At 44.2% G+C, this 23,971-nt stretch overlaps 1 protein-coding gene across 1 annotated transcript in view; it reads left to right on the forward strand.

Annotated features, from left to right (window-relative positions):
* KCNH5 (potassium voltage-gated channel subfamily H member 5) overlaps positions 1-23,971 on the forward strand; it is a 160,162-nt gene that overhangs the window by 129,850 nt on the left and 6,341 nt on the right. The window contains exon 10 of the mRNA XM_040602321.1: positions 413-609. Within this exon, the coding sequence (XP_040458255.1) occupies positions 413-609 (197 nt within the window). The remainder of the gene's footprint in view (positions 1-412; positions 610-23,971) is intronic.

A 23,971-nucleotide genomic window follows, 5' to 3' on the forward strand; every position in this document is an offset into this window, starting at 1 on the left:
GCTGGGGCTGCTTGGCCTGGAGAAGAGAAGACTGAGAGGGGACCTTAGCGCTGTATGCAAATACCTGAAGGGCTGGTGCCAAGAGGACGGGGCCGGGCTCTTTCCAGCGGTGCCCAGTGACAGGACAAGGGGCAACGGGCACAAAGTGCAACACAAGAAGTTCCACCTGAATGTGAGGAAAAACATTTTTACCTTGAGGGTGACCGAGCACTGGCACAGGCTGCCCAGAGAGGCTGTGGGGTCTCCTCTGGAGACATTCAAACCCCCCCGGATGCGGCTCTGTGCAACCTGCTGTAGGTGACCCTGCTTAAGCAGGGGGTTGGGCTGGGTGATCTCCAGAGGTCTCTTCCAACCCTGACCATTCTGTGATGCTGTGATTACCTTTTAACAAATTTTTCCCATTGTTTTTCAGGTAAAGGTGATGTGTTTGGTGATATCTTCTGGAAGGAAACCAGTCTGGCCCATGCATGTGCCAACGTACGAGCTCTGACATACTGCGATTTACATATTATTAAACGAGAGGCGTTGCTTAAAGTGTTGGACTTTTATACTGCTTTTGCAAACTCGTTCTCAAGGAATCTCACGCTCACCTGCAATTTGAGGAAACGGGTAAGGTGACAGCTCTTATTTTCCCCTTTCTCTCACCAAGAGATTGCACACTCTTGCAGACTGTTTGCAGTGTTTAACAGCCCCCAATCTACTCTTGATGTTTTCAGGTCATTGCAGATTAACTGGCTTTTCAATAAATGTAGTTGCTGTTTGTTAATGGTGGCTCAATAAAAGTTACCCATAGATTTGCAGCTCTGAGTAGTCCTAGCAGGGTGAGATATGAATTGCATTTCTTTTCATTTTCTTCATAGTTGCTGGTTTTTGGATCACTGCCCACCCCCCACCCCCCCATCCCTATTGTATAACATATAAAGTTGTATCTTAGAGTCTAATAGAATCCAGATTCTGGATTCTTAGAGGTGAGGTTTAGTTTCTCACCTGCTAAGATATAGGTCACAGGACAGATAGGTGGATCTGCATGGCATAGACCAACTAAGAGAAATTCATTGATGTTAAATAAGTAAAATGTACTCAGCAAAAGTATTGTATTAATACCTGCTTCTCTCATTTGCACGGTTTAGAATTTTAATATGGCATGGTTAATAAAGCTTGGTAGCAGTTTTACATTCACAGCTCACTTCTTATGCCCTCCTGCTCATTTTATAATCAATCAGCAATGCTCACTATCCATTAGTCCTTTCAAAGAACACTCTATCTAAAAATTAATTAGCTATAAGGACGTACCTTGAAAACAGGTTAAGGGATTCTTTAATTCACATTGCAGCTGCAAAATTTAATCTTTATGATGTTTTTTTAAGATTGATGAGGGCTATATAAATTTCATTTGCATAGAGAAATCTCATAACAATGATTTATAGATTACTGAGCATTAACTGTGATCCTGTAGCTGTTGAAACACATTTTTCTGCAGCTGTACCTTGGGCATCTCACCCGATAATGCACAAGGCTACCTCACTGTTTCACAAGACAGTTTCAGCCTCTGCAGTAACAGGAGTTCAACACAACTAGAATTTTACTTTTCTGAGTCTAATTTCTCTCTAGGCACCGGAGCATGTTATAAATGCTTCTTTCAAAGCAGGTTTATTTTTTAGTGCATCCCTTGAGCTCATTAATATACCAAGTATGGCACAAAATACCATTGCAAAAAGCAGATGCAGTGGAATTACAGTCGCCCTCTGTATGAGCTGGAGCCTGAAAGAGCTGGATTGTAATCAGATTTGGTTCCAGTTCATTAGCTTACCTCTGACTTGAAAGTTGTTAACTCTGCTTCAGACCTGAAGAGGGGCTTTGGGGCTTGAACACTGGTTTGGGGTTTCTAGCTTATCACTTCTCTGTTGTTAAGGTTTCCTCCAAACCTTGACTTCAGCATCACTCCCTTGCCATCTTGCCTACCTGTGATGTGCCACCAGCTACAGTCCCACAAAGACAATTCTGCTCATGCATTGCTGACAGTGATTTCATGGGACAAGATAATGCCACATACCTTGTGCCAAAATGTATTCTTTCCTTCTTAAAACCTGTGAGCCTGTCCATACAACTCGCTCCCTGGGACTTCCCCTCCCCCATTAGCCGTGACATGTTTGTACACAGCAAAAACATGTACATATCATTTCCTGACAGGGCAATGTGCTGGAGTTCAACTCTGTAGTCCAGGGATGTATATGGGGAATAGGTTCCTGGCTGGGTTTTCATGTATTTTCTTCTCTCCCATGCACCTTTTTTAAGGAAAGTTGGTTCCCTTGCAGGGCCCTGGCATAGAGAATCACCCAGGTAGAAGCACTGGTGGAGCTTACGTCCCCAGTACTCTAGCTCAGTGCTAGGTACAGGGACTTTGCCACAGGGACAGTGACTCAAAGCAAGAAGGTACAGCATTTCTAAAAGAAATGTTAGATTTTGCATTTGGGGCATGTGTGAGCATACCATGAGAGTGGATGGAGACTCAAAGAAAGGTCGTGTCAGTGTGGTACATGCAGGGTGGAGTTCATTTCACTAAAAGTTGGATGGTAATGTCCAAGCTAGTCACCAGTCTGGTTCTGGTTCCTCCAGAAGGCAGTCATCAGGCTCCTCTTCAGTGCCCAGTCTGTGATCATAAAACTATCCCCTTTCTGTTGACTTTTGAGAGAGTCCATGATCGCCAGCTTTTAAATACCGAGAGTACATCAGGTGGACTCTACCTACGATGTCTCCTACAGTTTTACTCAAGAACTATTTTGCAAGGAGTCTCACTTCTAGTATTGCAGTAAGATCTGCTGAGCCAAACCTGCTTTGCAGAAATTCTGTGTACTGTTCCTGGGCATGAAATAGATCATGCTGCTTTCAACACCAGGGACGCAAGCTCAGTCCTGTTACATAAAGTTATTCAGGGGATTGTTTCAAACCTCATATCTGCTGCAAGTGTACGTGATTCCCTGTTGGGCACAGAAGTGTTTGATGGTAAGTTCATCTCTTAGGAAAAGCAGTGCCTTCCAGGACAGTTCCATCAGGCGAACAGAAAGCAGTTGTTCAGGCAGTGAGACTGGGCTGACAGGGCTGCACTGTACTGCAGCAGTTTGTGCTGGAGTCATGTAATCTAAACGGAAAGAAAATCATTGTCTCCTTTAATTGATTTCAATAGAAATATACTTAGCACTTTTTCTACACAGTCATCACTCATAAGGTTTGACATTTAATTATAGCACAAATACACTTCTTGCGGTTCTGTGCTCAAGAAAATGGCTGTTCTCACTGTCAAAAATATATAGACAGAATTATTCTTTCCTCAGGTCTGCTCTTCAAAATATGCATATATTTATGTGGGTGCACACACACACACACGTTTGTGCTGCACTGTCCCTCAACCAGCACTTAGATGTAGCCCATAGACTGCAAAAAATTTAGATGCTCAAAAGGCTAATAAATTAATGATACTACTGAGCACAAAAGGTTAGTTCCACATGACAGGGAAGAGAAAGTCTCAGTGAAGTGGGAAAATAATGTTTTCTCACTCCCAAATAACATTTGGAGGCCTGGCATGTTGAATGACCTATTTAAGGCATCTGCTCAGCATACTATTATCAACTCTGGATTTTTGTTGTCTTTTTTTGTGTTAGGTAGCTCAGCCATCACACTGCATTTATGAGCCCATAAAGTGAGCGTGCCTGCTAGCTTTTCAACCTGAAGTCACCTCTCCTGCCCAGGGTGGTGAGGTGACTTTTAATCTGTTATTGCAAAGTGTTGCAGCATATCATGTTTCATGCTCTGAAATCTTTATGGCATGTCTAACGTCACTAATGCACACTCCAAGGCAGAACCAGGACTTTGAAGCTTTTCTCCCGAACAAGGAAAATAATTAATCTGGAAAGATATTCTTTAAAATCACAATGAGATGACATAGTTGCCTCTGAGGACTGAAAGTTATAAAGCAGTGTTTGGGATGAGTCTTCAAAGAGTTAATTACTGCCTTCTGATGTTGGAAGAGGATATTAATAATGTCTAATTCATTAAGTGCCTTTTAAGATTTCACACAGCTGGAGGAGGATTTCTGCAAGCCTGAGCCATGGAGCTTGGCCTGAGGAGAGGAGCCAAGACAGACCTCTAGGAACCTCAAACCCTTATAAAGAATGTACATCTTATTGATGGTCAAAGTTCAGGAAGGAGGACCTACATCAAGCTAGCAAATATGTTGTCACAGAAAATAAGTGTTCAGCTGAAATATTTTTAAAGGTTTTGGGTTTTTTTTAAACTTTTCTCATCATTGCTTCCATTTGCATCAGCTAATACACCACCTCCACCTAACTGCTGGACCAACACTGTCTGCGCCAGTGTAGGCAAAAACAGAACTGAAATTTTGGCTTCTTAAATCACAGCTAAAATTCTCCTGTGCCTCAGTATAGGAAAGATTTTCACCACAGCTTTTAAAGTACATGGTCATATACTACTGTTTTCTACCACGAGCAAAATGAGCTGTGTTAAAGAAATGAGGCAGGAGCAGCCAGGGAAGAGGACAATTGTTTGTATAGGACCTCTGGTGCATTTGCTCCTGGAAGGTGTGCTGGAGAATGAGCCAAGGAGATGGTAGGAGAAAAGAGTGCCTTTAAGGCAGTGAAATACTGCCCGGAGAGGCTCAGTCCTTTTCCCTGTGGCCCTCTTAAAGCCAAGGACACCGTGAGCGACTGATGTTATCTAACTCCTCCAGTACACTGTGAATCTCTGAGGCTTTTTAGCGGGTGAGTTCATTAGACTGTCTTCAACACACGTCCTGTTTTTCTTTCTCTTTCGGAGTAGAATAATTTCTTTTTAAATTGGCTTTCTGGTTTTGCTTTAGGTTTTAATGAATCACATGCAGTTTGTTGACTGAATCACTCATTTCTGTGTCATGTAGTTTTTGGAAAGACTTCATTTTAATTTGAATTCTGCATTCATGTCTCCTAAAAGTGAAGGTTGTACCAAGGTTCATTCAGGATCCCCCTTTTTCATTTTTAAGGCTCTCCAGATGGCGTGCTAGATTAGTGAGTGTCCTGATGCAGAAGCAATGTCAGAGGCAGAAAGCATTGCTTTGCGTATTGGGCCTTGCTCCTGAAGGTTGCACATGTTCTGGTGAACCTGAGGACTTTCACAGGTTTTGAGCTCTGTAAGCCATTCACAATTATGGCAGCTTAATTCAGAGCTGTTTACACTTTGCCAGCTGGCACTCGCATTCGGTCCTGATCAGTTGTGGGGAGTGATTTGCTTACATAGAAAGAGATCAGAACATCATCCCTGGGTGACTCTGGCAAGCAGAAAGCTGTGAGGTGACTCTGAAGCGGGACATGCTGAGCCTTCTCTGCCCAGTGGTCCATCTGCACTGACAGGTCCATCATCCATTTTCACCTTTTTTTGGTCTATTATTGGAAACTTTTTCCATGTGGGACAGCGATGGTGGCAAAACCTACCTGGGAAAAACAAGTTTTTCCATCATTATTAATGAAGACAAGTAGGGGAGAAAAACATGCTGCTTAGAGAGCTGCTGTGACTGATAATGTAGATCAGCTGGTGAGGGCTTCAGTGAGGACCTGGATCCCTGTCATGTGATAGGGACTGTGCCCACCCCTAGGCTGGTACTTGGTCCTCCTCCATCTGTCACTCCTGGTACTGTCCTCTTGCACATGCAGCTTATTTTTCTGCTGGTTTGAGCCAGTGACAAGGGTCCCAGGGAGTGCAGGATCATGCCTCTGGAAGGGCAGATCCAACAGCCCAATTTCATGGCTCATATGGCCAGCAGGCTTCTGGCATGACTTAACTCAAGTTTATAGTTTATTTGTAACCCAATGACTTGCTCAAGCCTATTGAAAATTAATTTGATTGACTTCTTTATGGCAGTATGTATGGTGTGTTACATTTCCCTGTCTGTATCTCTTCAGGGATTCAAAGCATCTGCAGGCTGGGCTGATACAGCCGGCTGCTTGCTGACCCTAGCCGAGGCAAGGGGACATGGAGAGTTCCTCAGCCAGGCATGCTGATGCCCCTCATCACTTCTCCAGGGCAAAGCACAGAATGACGTTAGTCATAGCCCATGGCTGTGCTGTCCGTGACACCGTGTTTGGGTGTTTTTCAGCTCTTGCTTCATTACTGCAGTAACAGGCAACTCTGGTGACCATGACAAAGGACAGCTTTCTCAGCTGTGTAAGCCAAAGCTCTCACCTCTTACTTTTCCTTCTCACTCTCTCATCACCTATAACTCCAGCAAAAGCATTGCACATTAGTTCTCTCTCTTTCTTTTTTTTTTTTTTTTTTTTTTTTTTTTTTTTTTAAGTGATAGGGTCAGTTCAGTTGGGGTATAAAGAGCATACTTACCTCCTCGTGCTCCCTCTGTAGAGCTCACAGGCTACCCTTGCCTTTAATTTCACCAAATTCCTTTCTCCATCTCCATGCGAGAAAAGGATTGTTTTACCTTGTCTCAGGATGCTCCTTACCTTTCCTATCCTTCTCTGGTCTTCGGTTGTCTGGTTTTTTTCTTCTTTTGTATGAACATGCTGTCCCAGGAAATGAAGTCCTACAGCTATAGTTTAGCTGTAGTGACAGTTTAGCATGATTACAGTGCAAATAAGTTATACCCTCAAAAATCAATTTTGTTTTGTTTTGTTCACATCTTAGCAGACTCTGCAGCCTCCGTTACGCTTGAAGAAGCTTTTGCCTCAGACAGTGTTTTAAATTTTTTTATTGTTTGGCTTCCTTGTGTTCACAGCTATCTCCAGATATGTTAATATTCCGTTGCAATATTTCCTAAAGGACTGTTTCACCGATTTAGATCTAGTACCACCTCTGATGGTGTCTAGATCTGTATATTGAATGTGCATGGGACAGAAGAGCCCATTTCAGGCACTCAAACAATTAGACCTTGTCCAAACTGCAAACTGACAGTGGTCCCTGGGTGGCCCATGCCCAGGAATTTCATGAGAAACTGCTAACAGGTCTGGGCCAAACCCGTGTGAGGAATTTATCAGCACTGAGAATGGAGTAGTTCCTTGTGTATTTGTAGCTGTGTGGTTACAGGCAGCCTAGCACAAGCCATGCTACACCTTCTGCCATCAGGAGACCTATGTGATTCCTTCTGCGTGAGGATTACAGATCTGAGGCTGGAGTTTATTTCTGCAGCTTTTCCTTCCCATCTCCTGCTCCCCTGAGCAATTCCATGGGTCTTTGCTTCTCTTCAGGGCCATGGAGATTTGAGTTCAAGGCAGTCAAAGCAAGGAAGTTAGTCCTTGGAGGACTGTGGTGACTTTGCCAGGTAGAGAGCAGCATAAAAATTCAAAGAGAAAGCTGCAGCAGCATTAACGTCACCCCTCTGTGCCTCTCTGCCAGCAGCGTGGGACAGATGTCTGAGTGGAGCAATTGGAAAAGCTGTTGGTGGGTTTGCTTTCTCATGGGTGTTTCTGGTAGCTGTGAGCCTGGCTCTTTTCTGTGTGCCTCACTGCCTTCCCTCTCCTTTTTGCCACTTCATCACCACCCTTACGGTGGTCTCTTCTGGGTACCCTTCAGGTCATACAGACTGTGGGAAGTCGGGGCTGCGGGAACAGTTGCCCCTCTGAACCCCTCCCCGGAGGCATCAAGTGAGCACAGTGGTTTGTTTTCTCTCCCTGGGCAAGCACATTGTGCTGCCTTGGCTGTGACTGTTTGTGAATGGGGGCAGAAGTGGGTGATAAACCTGAAATGTTTTGAATTCGTCCAGGGGAGGGCAACACAGCTGGTGAAAGGGCTGGAAGGCATGTCCTGTGGGGAGCGGCGAAGGACTTTGGGCTTGTCTGGTTTGGAGAAAAGGAGGCTGAGGGGTGACCTCATTGCTCTCTGCAGCTGCCTGAGCTGGGGAAGTGCAGAGGGAGGTGCTGATCTCTTCTCCCTGGGATCCAGTGACAGGACACTGGAAATAGTTCAAAGCTGTGCCAGGGGAGGTTTAGACTGGACGTTAGGAAGCTTTTCTTTACCAAGAGGGTGGTCGAACACTGAAACAGGCTTCCTGGAGAGGTGGTTGATGCCTCAAGCCTGTCGGTGTTTAAGAGACATTTGGACAGTGCCCTTAACAACACGCTTCAACTTTTGGTCAGCCCTGAATTGGTCAGGCTGTTGGACTAGGTGATCATTGTAGGTCCCTTCCAACTGAAATTTTCTTTCCTCTCCTCTCCTTTCATTGCCATCTCAAAGACTTTGGGGTCTGAGTGAGTGTTTAAATACTTACCTGAAAAACAGGGCACTGTATATCCCCTGGGGGTTTTGGGAGGCCTGGGGTAGTATGGATTCATGACACAGTCTGGATTAATACATTTTGCATTTAGACTGCTGGCAGATGCAGAGATTAGCCAATGCACTATCATCTTTAATAGTGTTTCAGAGCCACATTAATCCCACAGGGTACTAGCAGGCTTCAGTTCTATTCTGAATATAATCTCTAAATTAAATACCTTCCTCAGATATCCTGACCATGCTTCTGTAGGAGGGATAGGCAAAGCACCACCAACTCTGTTAGAAGTAGGACTGAGCCCAATTCTGATAATCCGTTGCCATTACAGAGGTAGACTTACTTTTTCCAGGACATGTAGCTTCCCTGTCTAAATCTAAATCAAAAGGACATTTTATCTTGTTTGTCATACTGCTGGGTTTTTTTGAGAAATGCAAGGCAATTTAGCATACTTTTCATTATGGGATCTTTGAAAAGTATGGTATGGATGCATAAAAAAAATAATTGTGTGTGCTGCTTTCTGCACACAGGGACTCAGCAGCTGTTATAAAAGTCACTCTGCTGATTTACCCCAGCGAAAGCCATCACCATCTCTTCTTCAGGCAGGCAATGCAAACTCAGTGAATTATTTGGTTGTGGGAAGATCATTAAATAGGAAATGTCGGGGATGGGCAGTGTCCGTAGGAAAACAAAGATGTAAATTGGCTCTATTGGAGTGAAGGTTCAGATAGGCAATGATTTGCTATTGTGCTTTTTGTGAATTAATACCATTTTCCTGTTTAGAAAATGCTAAGTTAGAAAGCTTTCATAATTAAGAGACTCTCCTTAGTTGACTGCAGGCTGTCTGCTAATACCAATTCAGGGCAGCATTGCTTGCACAGAACTTGAATGAGGATAAATAAAAATAAATCAAAGGTTTGCTATTTTTAATCTTGTAAATATTAAAAAATAAACATTTTGTGTTCACCTCCCCTCATCGATTAAAATTGATGCTTTTAATCTCTTCCAGCTGCTAGAGAAGGGGAGGGAGCATGCATGGTGCAGTGGGAAGCAACATTGCCGTTTCATTTTTGATTGCCAGTTTAAGGTTTTTATCATCAGCTCCCCCTGCATTTTGATGTTGTGATGAACATGGGCACTGGCAGCTTAGCCAGCAGCAGACCCGAGCAGATCACCATCGGTGTCCCTGAGCTTCCCTCATGGGCTGTTACTTTGCCAGGCTTAGCCCTGCAGCAGGCTGCCTTTTGGGTGGGTGTCGTAACAGAGCTGATCTCCCCGTAGCTTCGTGTGACTCCCCTGGTGCCTAGGAAGCCATGGCAGTATTACAAAGGCATTTCTGTTATAGCTGAGAGTAGCCAGTTTATTTTGTGATGCCAGCAGTGTGCCTGGGAGCTGCTGCTGCGGCAGGTGGTTCCCTGCTTGTGGGGCATCCTAGCAGGTAGAGTGGCACAGAAAGTGGGGAAAGAGGGTTGTCGTGTTGTCTTACACCCCTACAAATAATTAGCCTAGAGCAATGGATTTCTTCTTGCATGGGCTGCCGAGCCTAATTACTGTGTAGATGTACAACTTTTCCCCCACAATAACCGCAAAAAGATGGGGAAATGCTGTGAAACTGAGATGATTGATTCCAAGTGCTCTGGTTGCTTCTGTCATTGCTTTCTGGAGGTGAACGCCAGATGTTCTGATAACACAGCACAGCATGACTTGCAGGTATAAAAATGAGTTTCTACAGCAGACTGCTCACTCCCCAAACCTCACTTCTGAAAAACTGGGAATGCCAGTTACAATGCAGCCACAACCATGGCTGGGGAAAGAGAACTTCTGCCTGTTTGTTGGAATCATATAAATGAATTCCCACAGGTTTAACAAGGAGCAGACGGAGCTTTAGCATTCACCCAAGTGGGAGTTTTCTGGCTCTGCCCAAAATGGGATCTTTTGACCAATCTAGAAATGATCAGTAATGATTTCACAGCTGTTTTGCGCTGGAGAGAGCACCGATTTTTTTCTTGCCTTGCCCTCTCTGAACAGGTTTTTGTCTTGGCTTGCTCAAAAAGGCTCCTTACCAGTTACATACAGGAGCCTGTGAAATGCTAAACAAAACTCCCTGCATAAGGTCCTTCTTTTCTGTGCAAGTATAAATCTGTCCATCTCTTTTTTTGCAGCACACAATTCACAGATGCAATAATACCCAAACGTGCTGGATCAGCATGTGATGATCATTGCAGCCCTGCAAATCCTAGATTTACCTTACTTTGAGTGCTATTTTTGGGCTGCTTTCTACAGCAAAGGAACAGTCCATGTAAGAAAGTATTAAATATTACACAAAGTGCAAGAGAAACTTTGTGGGGAAGTTTGCATGAATCCCATTAGTTTTAGTTAAAAATAAAAGGCAGCCTGTCACTTCCAACTTAATAATGGCTGATTGACTGTGTCTATTTTTAATTGTCAGTCAGTTGCTGTGATGAGCAAGCTGCCTTGGTTTAGGTCCCATGCAAGGGAAGTCTGGAGGAGCAATTCTGAGAGTAGCTGATTTACATGTGTGCCAGAGGTGGGCATAGCTGTGGGGAGGGGCAGGGGGATACTGAGAAACACCTGAAATAAGCTGAGTCCCCTGTTGTTGCATTTTTGAGCAACTTGCTGAAAGGAAAAACTCTTCCTTGTGTTTAGGAAGAAATGCATATTATTAATCCATGTTTTTTCCTCAGATTTTTACTTCTCAGTTTTCACAGCCCTTAGTCTTAATTTGTTTCTCTTCCTAAAGATAACAAAAATATAATACAGTTTTCAGATGTAAGTTACTGTTAAAAAAAGGAGCATAGTATAACCAATTATAAAAGTCTCTGATTCACTTAATGCCATTAGTTAAATTGTCAGTGATCTTTCGAACTTTGGAACCTTCTCTTGGACTTCTAGGTGAGTTTCAGATTATTTTATTAGTACTCCACAAAGCTGTCTCAGTTGCTTGAAAGATTTTTTTATAGTGCTTCCTATCCTAAATATTTCCTTTAGTCACTGTAACTCCAGAGCAGGGGGACTTCAGCTCTCCATGCTCTGTGAGTATATATCCCTTTTGGAAACAGTTCATTGTCCTCTCTTTTAAATTATGGACAGCACTCCTGTTACCACAGGAACAGGCTCTGGCTTTTTCTGAGAGCCTAAACCACTTTGCACTCCCTTAAAGATGTGGAAATTGAGACCTAAGTAACCAGCAGATGACAGCAGCAAAGAGCAACCATTTCTAAGCAGGATATTTCTACCAGACAGCCGAAATGTAGCATTTTTATCAAGATTAGCTCTGGTTTTCCATTTGTGCCCATCGCTTGCCCTTCAGTGCACAGATATCCAGTTTTCCTTCTCTATGTCCCTGGACTTACCAGAGCACCCTGGCATCTCGGCACTTAACTTCTGTGTCTAGCTAGCCTCACTATTTTCACTGATTCTGCCTCCCCTGGCTGCCTGCCGTTGTAATGAATTTCCATCTTGTCGTGGTTTAACCCCAGCCAGCAACTAAGTACCAGGCAGCCACTCGCTCACTCCCCTCCCCTTGGTGGGATGGGGAGGAGAATCAGAAAAAGGTAAAACCCGTGGGTTGAGATAAGAACAGTTTAATAATTGAAATAAAGCAAAATATTACAATAATAGTAATAATAATAACAACAGCAACAACAAAAAGGAAGGTAACAGAGAGAGAGAGAGGGAAAAAACCCAAGACAGACAAGTGATGCACAAGCCAGTCGCTGAGCAGCAGTCGGCCCCTCCCAGCCAGCTCCCCCCAGTTTATATACTGAGCGTGACGGTCCATGGTATGGAACATCCCTTTGGCTAGTTCAGGTCAGTTGTCCTGGCTCTGCTCCCTCCCAGCTTCCCGTGTCCCTACTCACTGGCAGAGCGTGGGAAACTGAGAAGTCCTTGACTCAGGATGAGCACCACTTCGCAACAGGTGAAACACCAGTGTGTGATCAACGTTATTCTCGTACTGAATCCAAACCACAGCACTGTTACCGGCTACTAGGAAGAAAATTCACTCTATCCCAGCTGAAACCAGGACACATTTCCATCATGTATCCAAGGCAAATCCATTTTTGAATGGAACAGTTGTTGGTAGTTCAGAGCAACTCGATTATGAATGACCCCCATCCTTCTCCTAGGCTGTATTAGCCCTCCTGCTGAAGAAGGCTACAATAGAAATGTAAATGGATGAACTGAATCATGCATCTTTTTCATATGTTATTAATGGTCCCTGTTTCCATTTATTAAAGGACTTAGCCAATAACCTCAAGATGTTCTATGAAAGTACATGAATAATAATTTACAATCTCAATGCAGTCATGCATTAATATATCGAACAGATGCCTGACTGATCATGTGAACTATCAGCCATAACTTAAAGTATTTGTCAGAAAGTTTCAACCAAGGCACTTTCCTCCCAGACCAGTTCTGCTCAAACTCAGTCCAGCATGTCAGATAGCTGCTAATATGATAGATAAGTACGCTGCTGGGACAGAGACTATTCTTGCAAAATCCCCAACAGCCGCTTTCAGCTTTGCTAGCCTTCTTGTGGGCAGATGCTCTTGCTCCATGGATCAGCCTTGCCCCATGAGTGGAACATCTGGCACAGCTGCACATCTGTAGGCATCCTCTAGCATCTAAGGTGGGTACCAGACCCCGCTGGGAGGTGTCAGCCTTCTAGAAGTGCCTGGACAAGGCCTTTCTGGGAGGAAGTGACTGATGAACTGCTGTCTCGTGTGGGTGGCATAGGGTTAGCTGGGTTTTTCAGACACCAGAAAAAAACCCAAACCAGATAAAACCAGAGAGAGTGCTTTGCCAAAGTCTCGGAGGTCAAAAGGTCCTCTGGGAAGTAAGAGCAGCATCTGAGATGAAAAGTAACAGAGCCAGAGGTAGAGATTTGTACTTCTTCTGTCTGGTGTCTCTCTGCATCCTTGCAGCAGCATTTATGCTGTACCAGCTGGTGTTCTGTTAATTGTGTGTGTACAGGGAGTGGTAGAAAGCATGCAAAGAGTGTGTAAACAGGGTGCAGCATAGTCACAAATGGGGAAATACAGAATCACCAATGATATCGATTGCAAAGTCCTTTTATTTGTGCCGACACAGTGTTTTCTTACTAGCCCCAGACAGGAAGAGGGGACAAATCAACTGGACCGACTCCAGTTTTACATGAGGAGGTCATTTCTGATCACGTTTAAAGGCAGATTTGCCAAAGTATACAATACTAAGGATTAAAAACAAATTTGTTTGGGTCTGGAGCAATGAGATAAGCTAAGGCTGCAAAAACAGCAGACTCAGCCCCTAAGGAGCATCCTGTGTCAGTGCCTAAATACATGGATGGGAACATAAAACAGTGCTGATGAGCTTTACAGAGATCCACATCTAGAAAAGAGGTGATGGCTGTGATATTAGGTATTAGGAAGATCACTGAGAATCACATGAGAAAATCTGAAAAATTCTCTTTTACCTGAGAAGAGACTAAATGCTGGGATACAATAGAACGATACCCACAACTAGGATATAGCCAGATCATTAAAATCCTCCCCAGCAGAGCCTTAGCTTACTGCCATGAAAGCCCAGGGATTGATTTAAGGCAGTCAGCATGTAAATGGGAAGGAAATGGCTCTTCACCACACCATCTGTTTATCCCATCCCTGTAACCCCACTACTTAACTCTTTTGTGTTGTCTCTTCCTCATGCTGATACCCTTCAGAAATAAATACAAAGCTCCGCAGAGTCACCACTTGCCAAGTTTCTCAGTCACATCTTCTAACACTAGGAAAAACATCTAATGGTCCCTTTGGGGACAGGCAGAGCACTTCTTCCTCCGTGGGTGTTTGTCACAGAGGCAACCTGCTGGTTTTGCTCGCGAAGAGGCTCTGATCCGACTATCATTAGCAACTTCATTTCTGCACAAGTAACCTTCAGGGAACAGCACGCTTCTCTTTGTGGTGAAGTTTCACATGGCTGATGCAATATTTCCATGCTGTCCTGGGAAGCTCAGTAGTTGGTGAATAGCTCTCCTCCAGGCTTTTCTGGCTGTGGGTGATTTTCCTTGACTTTCCACCGCAGAAAGGAAGAGTTCTTCACTGGTGCAGATTCAGGTATGAGGAAACATTAGCAACATCGCTGAAATGTGGTCTTTGCCCTCTAAAAATTTTTCATTTGATTTTGCTGTAAATAGAAGGCCCCTGCTCTGCTGGCAATCACAGATGCCTCTGAAAAACTGTAATTCCTTCAGTCTCTTGAGCTAAAGCACCCTCGGAGGCAGCTCTGCACCAACCACTTTTGGCTAAAGGGAGATGCTCGGGTGAAAGTAACACATCCTCTTCATAATATATTTGTTCTTGACTGGATACTCTTCAATGTTTTCATGCTTATGTCTTGGGTCTTTTTTGCTCCTCAGGGGGTCCCTCCCCACTGAAACGCTGGCCGTGACCGTATTAAAGGCAATTACAGTACGTTTCAGCGGCCAGCACTCCTTACACACTGCCAACGGTGAGCTCTCAAGTGGGAAAATTGTAGCTCTTGCTGGGTGAGATGTTTCACTTGAAGAATCCCAGGGACACTTGTTAAGGTTGTTTCACAGAGCTGCCTGTAGTTAAAGGAAGTAGATATTAAAAGTCTAAATTAACTTTTGGTCGGTTTTGCTGTTAAATTGGGATTTCCCGATGGTTTAACTGAGTTACTTCGCGTCTGTTGCACAGTGGGCTGACCCTGTCTTTCAGCCAGTGAATGATCTACCAGAGGTGTTAATCTTTTCTGAGTCTTGATTTCAGTTTAAAAGAATTGTCAGGTCACACTGCCAGTGGATTTTGTGCTGATGTCTCTGAGCTGAGAAGCAGAGATGTGAGTTGCTGAATTCCCCCAGCTTATTCTCCTTTGCAGCACCCCCGTGGCTTTGTTTGCAGGCTGTCCCATGGGGAAGGTAGGCACAGGGGCACGTGGAACAGTCATTTGAGCTTGGTTTCATCCAAAAGATCTGTAGCAAGGAAGTGAGCGCTGGCAGCACTTCCATGAGTTTGGTCGAGGCAGGTTCGGTGTTATGGCAATAGGCTGCATTTGTGGGTCAAGAAGGAAAAGATGTAGCTCTGAGGTGCTTTTGGCATGGCTGGCTGGCTGAAAGCAGAACCGTGGTGCACTGTGAGCTTTGGGCTTGAAAGCAGCAGATCCAGATTAGAGCAGTTCTGAACTAGTTCAACCTAATGAATCCTGCTTTTCTGCAGGGGGGACACTACTATGCTGCGGCGGGGGTCCATGTGCCCTGCTCTGTGGTGTGACATAGATGTACCCTCACTTTCAGCCCCATGAGCATTTTAAAGATCAGGTCCTGGACCGGGATCTAGAAGCAAATAGGAAACAAGTAAACAACTGCCCAGCCACCAGCCCAAATCTGCCCCACTCAGGAATACTACCGCGTGTTTGAATTACCTCGAATCTGGAGTCAGTGGCTCTCCCCACCAAACTGGTCTCCACTGGTTCAAGTGAGGAATGTCTGGCAGTGGCAGAGCAGGATGTTTTACCTCCTTGTTTTGTAATATGGAAAAATACAACAAGGTTGGATGCCTTGGCTCCCTGGTGTACAGAGGCTGCCCGTTGTCCCTTTCCCTTGGGTCTGGCATTCATATGTTCTGACCTTTAAAATTATTTCTTCATTTCTGACTCATCACTTCCAAACGAAACTGATGGTGTTCTACATCACATGGCACTGGAAGTGCATTGTTTTAATTGAAGCTCAAGTTATAAAAGCTTTTCAATAAATTAACAAAACTTGAAAATGATGAAGTGAAGAAACAGAGTAGCTGATAGCACATTCCATACAAAAACAGTGTTTCTGAAAGCCAGGTAGAATATCCTCAATGTCATAAGCAAGGCTGATAGTAATGGGTGTTAACTTTTGTTAGACCAGTGAATACAGCTGGGAAAAAATCAACAAGCTTTCAGTTGCCAAACACTTTTTCAGATTTGAAGACTTCAGATTAAATTTCAGGCACTTTATAATCAGGGACAATAATATTTAGAGGGAAAAAAAACCCCATAATGATTCCAATTAATTTAAATTTCCACTGAAAGTAGAGAGAATAATTCATTTTGGGAACAATTTGCAATTCTTTTGCTGATGTATGACTTTATAAATGGGGACTCTTAGGCCTTTATTGAGACCGTTTAGTCTTCAGGCAGAAACCCATAAGAGGAAAAACCACAGAGAACAAAACATGAATTCTGCAAATCCTCTTCACGTATGTTCTGTGTGGCTTTGTGCTAGGGACATGCAGGAATACAGGGTCTGTCACCAGTAGGGCTGGCCAGAAGCCAGACATGAAGATTTTGACATTTTTCATTGGAGTGAGAGCAAGACCTTGTGAAAATAAACAGAGGTAGTGCTGCCTACCTTCCCACCCTACTTCCAACACAAACCTGAACAGCAGTAAAGTCCTGGACTGGATATATTTGCAGCAATTAGCAATTACAATTGAGCACTTTCAATTATTTCAAATCCAAAACTATGTTTCCCAGACTGGACAGCAGTGAAAAGAAAGTGCATTATTATATTAATAATTGTATTTTACTTTAATAAATGTATTTATATTTATATGTTTAATGTTTTTGCAGTATGGCTTTTCCTACTGTGGGGACTCTGGGTTGGAAACCTTGGTTCCATCCCCCTTGCTCATCCACTAAGCAGCTCAGTGACCCTGAGCAAATGATGTATGACCTCTCTGTGCCCTGGTTTTGATGTCTGGCAAAATAGGCAGCAACATGGATCCTACTTTCTCCAGTACAGGGAAAGAAGAGTGGTAGATTAGTACTGCATATTTATATTGATGATCAATTTTCTATTCCAAGTTAAATGAGACTGAAGAGCAGCTTGAAAAGTCTTTTGGTGGTTTTGACCATCCCAGAGAGCACCATTTCTGCATCTGCCCCAAACTCAAACTACCCCGCTGTCATCTGGAGGTTTTGAACTATCTTGCCCTGTTTATGCTCAAAAGCATGTCAGTCTTAGGAGATACTGCACTGGGCAAAGTGAAAGCTGCTGTCTCTGAGGAGTTTCTTTTTTTAATCATCTGTAGCAAAATGCACAGACCGTAAATCATCTGCACCGCAGCAAAGCCTCAATCAATTGACACTGCTGCCTATTGACATTGCATGAGGTCAGTGCCAATAGCAGATATTGATCCAGTGGCCGTTGTAAGTTTGCAAGGACCCAGCCTGCCTGATCTAGTTGGAGACTGTCCTGTTGAAGGGGCACTGTCTCACAGTGAGCACACCACCCTGCAGCTGAGCCAGGAGGCAATGGGAAGCTACCTTCAACTTTGAGCCGTAGGGTACCTAATGGTGATGTGCTGGAAGGATTGGTGGTGGCAACTTGGTCTTAGCGCACCACTTAGTGTCACCAGCTGTTTACATCAACGTGGAGTTCTGAAAGTCATGGGATGGTTTTTGTCGTGGTGAGTGGAGGCCGTCTTTGCTGGGATTCTCCTTCCCATCCAGTGAAGGATCTTGGGTCTGTTGAGCATGGGTTTTTAGCCTTCTGCGGGATTTCTTTTTCCCAGGGGCTAGAAATCCACCGTGGTCTCAATAAATACCTCAGCTTCCCTTCTTGCAGAAGCTGGAAGGAAAGAAAGTCCTGCAGGTATGTTAGAAATCTGCTCTTCTCTCTGCTTCAGTGCCAGGCAAAGAAGTACAAGAAATATCTCTCCTGCCCTTTGCTCACTCTAATAACTTCAGTTAGGAAGCTTCAGTAAGGAAGAGAAGGGGAAGGGAAGGGAGAGGTGAGTACACAATGCTCTCCTTCAAGAGGACATGTGCAAGAAGGAGAGATTGGGAGAAAGAGGCAGAGGGCAGGAGGAACTCTTTACTTTGCTCACCCACCAAATGACCATCTGAGGCTAAGATTGTTTAAAGGGAGAGCTGTTATGGAGTAAAGGAAGGTGTGGATTTAAATCCCGAAGTGGATAAACCTAACTAGTGAGAAGGAACAAGGGTCCCCATGAGACACTGCTCAGTAATAGTTACACTGCAACAGTTATCCCAAAATTGCTCTCTGCTCAATTTCCCCATGCTTAACCATCTCTGTGTTGTATACAGAAAACAAATTAGGCCTTAATCCCACAAAGCGTTGCAGCTCCGTAGTCCATTTTAGCCTTCGTTATCGAGTTCAGTGTAGGATTTTGGGTCCTGAAAAGGACTGGGAGGCTAAAGCTGTATCTGATCGCCCCAATAGTGACAGGAGCCCATAGGAGGGATGACGTCTCTTTGGGTCATGGCCACAGTTCAGTTTCTTCTGAGGCCACACAGATAAATAATCCTCTGTGCAACGGACTGACCCTAAACTAGGCAATAGACCCTGATTGAAAAATACCGTAAATTTATAAATGAAGTAGCCTTTCTGTGTGCATTTTGCTGTCTTCGATAGTATTGGAGAAATAGGTCTGAATGTGGCTGTTCTACAACATGCTAAGGCATCTGCTGTTTGGTTAAAGCAAAGAAAACAGAAAATAGTGAGGGAAAAGCAGCAAAAGAAGCGAGCGGTTTCAATTGCAGGGTCTTGTTTAAAAACCGTGGCAAAGCTCCTCACTTCCAAAGGTGCACGGTGCCCTTCTTCAGCATCCCTTTCCAAGCAGAAACACAGAGGCCAGCAGGCATCAGATATAACAGCTAAGCCTGCAGCAGCAGAAAGTCCATGCATTGGTTTCCCCGGGGGAATAAAGAGGAAGAGGCGTCTGTAAGTGCCAAAGGTATGGGCAGGAGGTAGGTGCTCATGTCTCGGCAACTGGAAGTAAAAAAAGAGCTTCTGATCTCCTGATCCAGGAGAATGAGCTGCCCTTGAGGTTTCTGTAAACGTGTGCAATTGTGCAGAGTAAGAGGCTTTGGCATTTTTTTTGGAAATCTGACTCCTTAGCTTAGCAAGTGCTTAATTAAACATGTAATCACACCATTTGAGGAATCAGTGCCCGTCACTCAAGCTGAGCAGTTTGACTGATCCTTCCTTGGAAATTAGGTGTCAATGCTACCCTTAATGAAGGTTTGGCTGATGTACGATGCCACATGAAGGCCTCTCCTGATGCTCTGATACATCTGGTGTGCACTGCCCTAGGCATCTTACTGCAGCAGTGCCTTGAGCCCTTTATCTTGAGTGGTAATCCTGAGAACATCTAGGTGTATTATTTTTTTATGGCTGTGTTTTTAATGAACTGTCTTAGTTTTGGCAACAAGCCAAAACAGTGACCTCTCTCTGCTCTCAGCCATGCATTGTAGTCTCTCAGCTGTAAATAGTTAGCAATGATAGAGGGATTTTCAGTTAATTGGAGAAACGAGGGCAGTGTTATTATCCTCTCTTACACTGGGGGAGATGGAGACATGAAGAGGCAGTGTGCTTTGCACAAGACCTCCCGCTTGGCCAAAGATCAGGCCAGCAGAATAACCCACCCCCCTGAATCCCAGCCTGGTGCCGTATGTGTTGGGCCATGGTGCTCTCAGGATGTGACAAATGTGACTTGGATCTCTGCCTGCTTCTGTTCTCTTACTTCTTCAATGCAGGCATGTTTTAAAGTAAGGCAGGATGACTTCAGATCCATACCAAGTATGAAGTAGATTGGGCAAACTCTCAACCACTTTCTTCTTAATATGCATGCTTGTTCGCAAATGCAGATCAGCCTAATTGGCTGCCAGCATGCACAGATGTCTCTCTGCAAGAGTAGTTGGGTGCTGTGCGAATTGATTGCAAACACAAAATGGAACCAGATTAAAATCTGACCTACAGTAACCAATTTCTAAAACACAGAGCAAGCGGTAACAAGGTGATGGAAGTTCTGGGCTTTGGGAAATCAGTTAGTGGCTGTTGGGTTCTTCTGAAGGGTCTCTCCCTCCCTGCGTGCCCCACCTTTTCTTTAAATGAGCAGCTTGGGGGACACAGATCTTTATTTAAAGTCACGATGAAAGGATTAACCCCTTTATTGCCTATAAAATGTCCCTTAAAAGGGCTTTTTCAACATTATGGGAATAATTCTCCTTTCCTTGAAGTGACATCGCTTTGTTACTCGGATTGGAAATCTTCACATCTCTTACAAGTCACTTCTGTAATCGCTTAGGAGGGAACTACATGAATATAGTTTCTCCAAAGCAAAACTAAAATGTGCTTAGCAGCAAGCTTTTGCTTCTGCATGCTACCATGTCTGTGAAGTCAGGATCAATGGAAATTTGCAGAAAGACTATTATTTACTGTTTCTTTCAAGCCGCCAGCAGACTAACCTACAAAAATCTTCTTTTCCTCCAAAATCCAGCATGAAAGACTGTTTAGTGAAACATTTCTATCCCAGAGATTAACTAATTGCTCAGCAGTCAGTCGTTTTCACTGCACAGCCAAGGACAGTGATTCCTTTCTCACACGCAGATGGAGCAATGGTTTAACATAAAACAGTTCCTGGGACAGGAGGATTAAGGAGAATTTACTGGAGAGCAATTAAAACAGTTGTTAGAGCAATTTGTTTTTGAGGCTGAATTTCACATCAAAGTAAAGCTATCTGAGCAGAACAACAATAAAGCCATCATTTCAGGCCATCTATTCTGCATCTTCAAAATGCAGATTAATCAAGTGAGCTAAAAGGACATGGAGGTTTACAGGAGTAAATTAGGTGAAGCAGTCTACATGAAGTTTGCATTTGGAAAGAACCACCCTGGCTTCAGTCTCTGTTGGCTCTGGCTTTTTGTGGCTTCAGCTCCCTTCCATTTCTGCCAGGTTTCTTGTCACTGTCGCATTGGGTGGAGGGTTTCTGACTGTGCTTCTCAGTTGCAGAGACTGCTGCCAGCACAGGACACCACAGTCGGAGGCTGCGCTCATGGAGAGCCGTACCAAAAAGCTGTTAATGGAAGCTGTGCTGGAGCCAGTGCTCCTTACTGGTGTTTGCTGGTCTTGCTGCCTTGCTTTTCACATCTGAGCTGTCTGCTCCTACTTCCTTGCCATGCCCTGACCTAGGAGGAGGTGTTACTCCAAACTCTTCCTTGGGGTTAAGAGCTGGAATTGCATCTTTTTGTGGTAGGCGAGTAAACCTGAAACCAAACAGGTTTTGAAGGCAGGGAATCAGTTCAGACACAGTGGGACCGTCCACAGTGCATGGCAGTGGCTTCTTGCATCTATCCCAAGGAAGGCTGGTGTTACACCAGTGGTTCAGGTTCCTCTGGCACACTGTGAGGCTCATGTGCTGGACTCTCAGGCAAAGGACAAATACAGATGGCCGGTGGCGGCTCTGTTAGACTGAACTGCATGTCACAGCTCCCCTAGCCCAGGGGCTCCGCTTTCTGCCTAATTGCAAAAAGGGCTTGCCTAAGGTAATTTCCTATTCATTTCTCGTCATTCTTGCAGTAGTTTAATATTTTAAAGTTAAGCACATTTTATTTCATGTAAATAAAAAGGGAGATTTGTTAGCATCTTAAAAGTTATTTTTAAAAGAATATTTAATATCTGAAAAAATAAGGTTTAAAACCACTTTAACGTCAAAGTATTAATAGTGAATCATGTTCTCTGTGACCTGCCTAGATTTAAAAAAACACTTCAGTTTTGGAGCAAGCCTGTTTACCAAAGGTTACATGTGAAAAATTGGGCTTGACTGGCCTAGTTTTCAGACTATCAAAAAAGAGGGTGCCAGAAATGTCCTGTTTTGAGAACTCAAGGCTCCTGCAGAGGACTAGTCCTCAAGGATTGAGGGCTGAAGCATCCTAGACTCATCTGAGCACATCAAAGCAATGGCCTGGGAAGGGTTTGCTGGTGATGACAGTTCTTAGCAGCGCACAGTGCCAGCGGTGGGAGAGATCCCAGCAGGACCTGCCTTGCAGCATCTGGGAGCTGGATGAGATTTGCAGTGCCAAAGGATGCTTGTACGGGAGCAGCCACAGCCATCCCAGGTAGGCTCCAATTTCCTAACTGCTGTGAGGAGACCAGCTCAGTTCCCTTCCTGATTAGTGGTTCATCTGATTGCTCCCTGCAGGCAAAATGTCTATTTTTTTCACAAGCTCTCACTTGGACCCACCAGTTTGGCATGGTCTTCTGTGCAGTTGTCCCTCGTCCTCCCTCTGCAGCTTTTAAAATAATAGTGTTTATCTGGAAGGACTGGCTGGTCTCTGAGGCTGGGTGGGGAATGTATCCCAGCCAGGAACTGGCAATACCCCAGCACGCTGGGGGGAAATAAAAATAGCATCAGGGGATGGTACACACACATGCACAGAGAAGAGCTTTGCAGGAAGGTTTTTTACACCATCTGCACCAAACCGTGACATTTGCACTGCTAGAGGCAAGGGTTTGGTAATACTTACCCACCATCACTCGGAGGATGTCTGCATCCCAGCAACATGTACAAAGCTCCCTGTATGGACACACTGGAGACAAACAGGCATGTCAGGGTACAGCTTGTCTGGCCTGTTTTAACATCTAGCTGCAGGTGAAATGACTCACACCCTCCAAGTGCCTTTTTGTCTCCCTTGACTGTGCAAGCCTCCTGGAGGATGAGTTCAGATGCAGACACAGGCTGTGTAGGTAAACCCTGTTCTGAGTGTCTGTGGTCTGGAAACTGGGTATTTTTTTCAGTTTATTCTTAGAAGCAGGAAAATAGCACACCTGTCTGAGCACCACATGGGTTGGGGCATCCTGTGTCTAAATCCTGGATCTGGTACAAAATTCACCTCCCTCATTAGCATGAGAAAAATGTCCATTACTTTTCTACTTTTCTACAATGCACTCCAAGATGTGAAAATTAATAGTATTTTTTGCAATCGTCTTTACAAAAGTTTGTTTTATGTTGTGCAGCCTAGGCATGACTTAAGGTTTCCTTATTATTTTCAGTTGTGTTTGTTGGGGTCTTTGTAGCTTTGTTTCTGAAGAAAATGAGGTATATGCGATTGCTGTATTTGTCTGGTATTGCTTATATCATCAAAAACTTTAAAATCTATTTGCCAGCTTCAGCTGAGCTTGTGCGAAGGACTCACCTTGAATCATTTCAGGCCAAGGAGGGGATGGAAGACAGCTCTCCTATTTCTGAAAAAAAAGGACCTATTTCATTTTCTGTGCTTCTGGGGAGGGGAACAGTAAGTAGTTGTCTTCAGGGCCACAATTCTGAATTAAGGTGCCTTCTAATATGTTCCCGTATTAAATGGGAGCAAAAATACAGAGATCTGGACAAATACATTGGATTGTGAGTAATCAGATGCAAGGGACATGAGGCTTCTACAAGACATAGATACAGACAAGATAGTTACCTCTGGAACAAATTTTTGAGAGGTGACCACCATCCACATCAGCCTAGCCTGTGCATTAATGAGTGTGACCTGTCAGTTGCGGATTGCAGCCCCAGTCCAGCCTCATGGATTCCTCCTTCTGCTCTACATGGATGTATGTATCTGTGGGGACTAAACGTATTTGCTTTCTGTTCCAGTTTTTGGCACTGCAGAAGTGCCCAGTGAGCTGAGTCAAGCCAGTTCTCCCACGACAGGGTCTCTCTCCCCTTGATGCAGGACTCCAGCATCCCTTGCCCATCACCACGTTTGTAGGATGCCACAGCTTGGGCACCCAGAGTTTATTAGTCACTGTGAAAATCTTTACATTGATGGCCTTATGTGGCTTTCCCTCTCTCACGCTCTGCGTACACTCACTGTATTCATCACCATGACAACTGTGTGCCCTTTTGCTATACTGTTACCTGTTTCTGTGGA

This window comes from Falco naumanni, chromosome 7 (assembly GCF_017639655.2).
Source record: "Falco naumanni isolate bFalNau1 chromosome 7, bFalNau1.pat, whole genome shotgun sequence".
NCBI lineage: Eukaryota > Metazoa > Chordata > Aves > Falconiformes > Falconidae > Falco > Falco naumanni.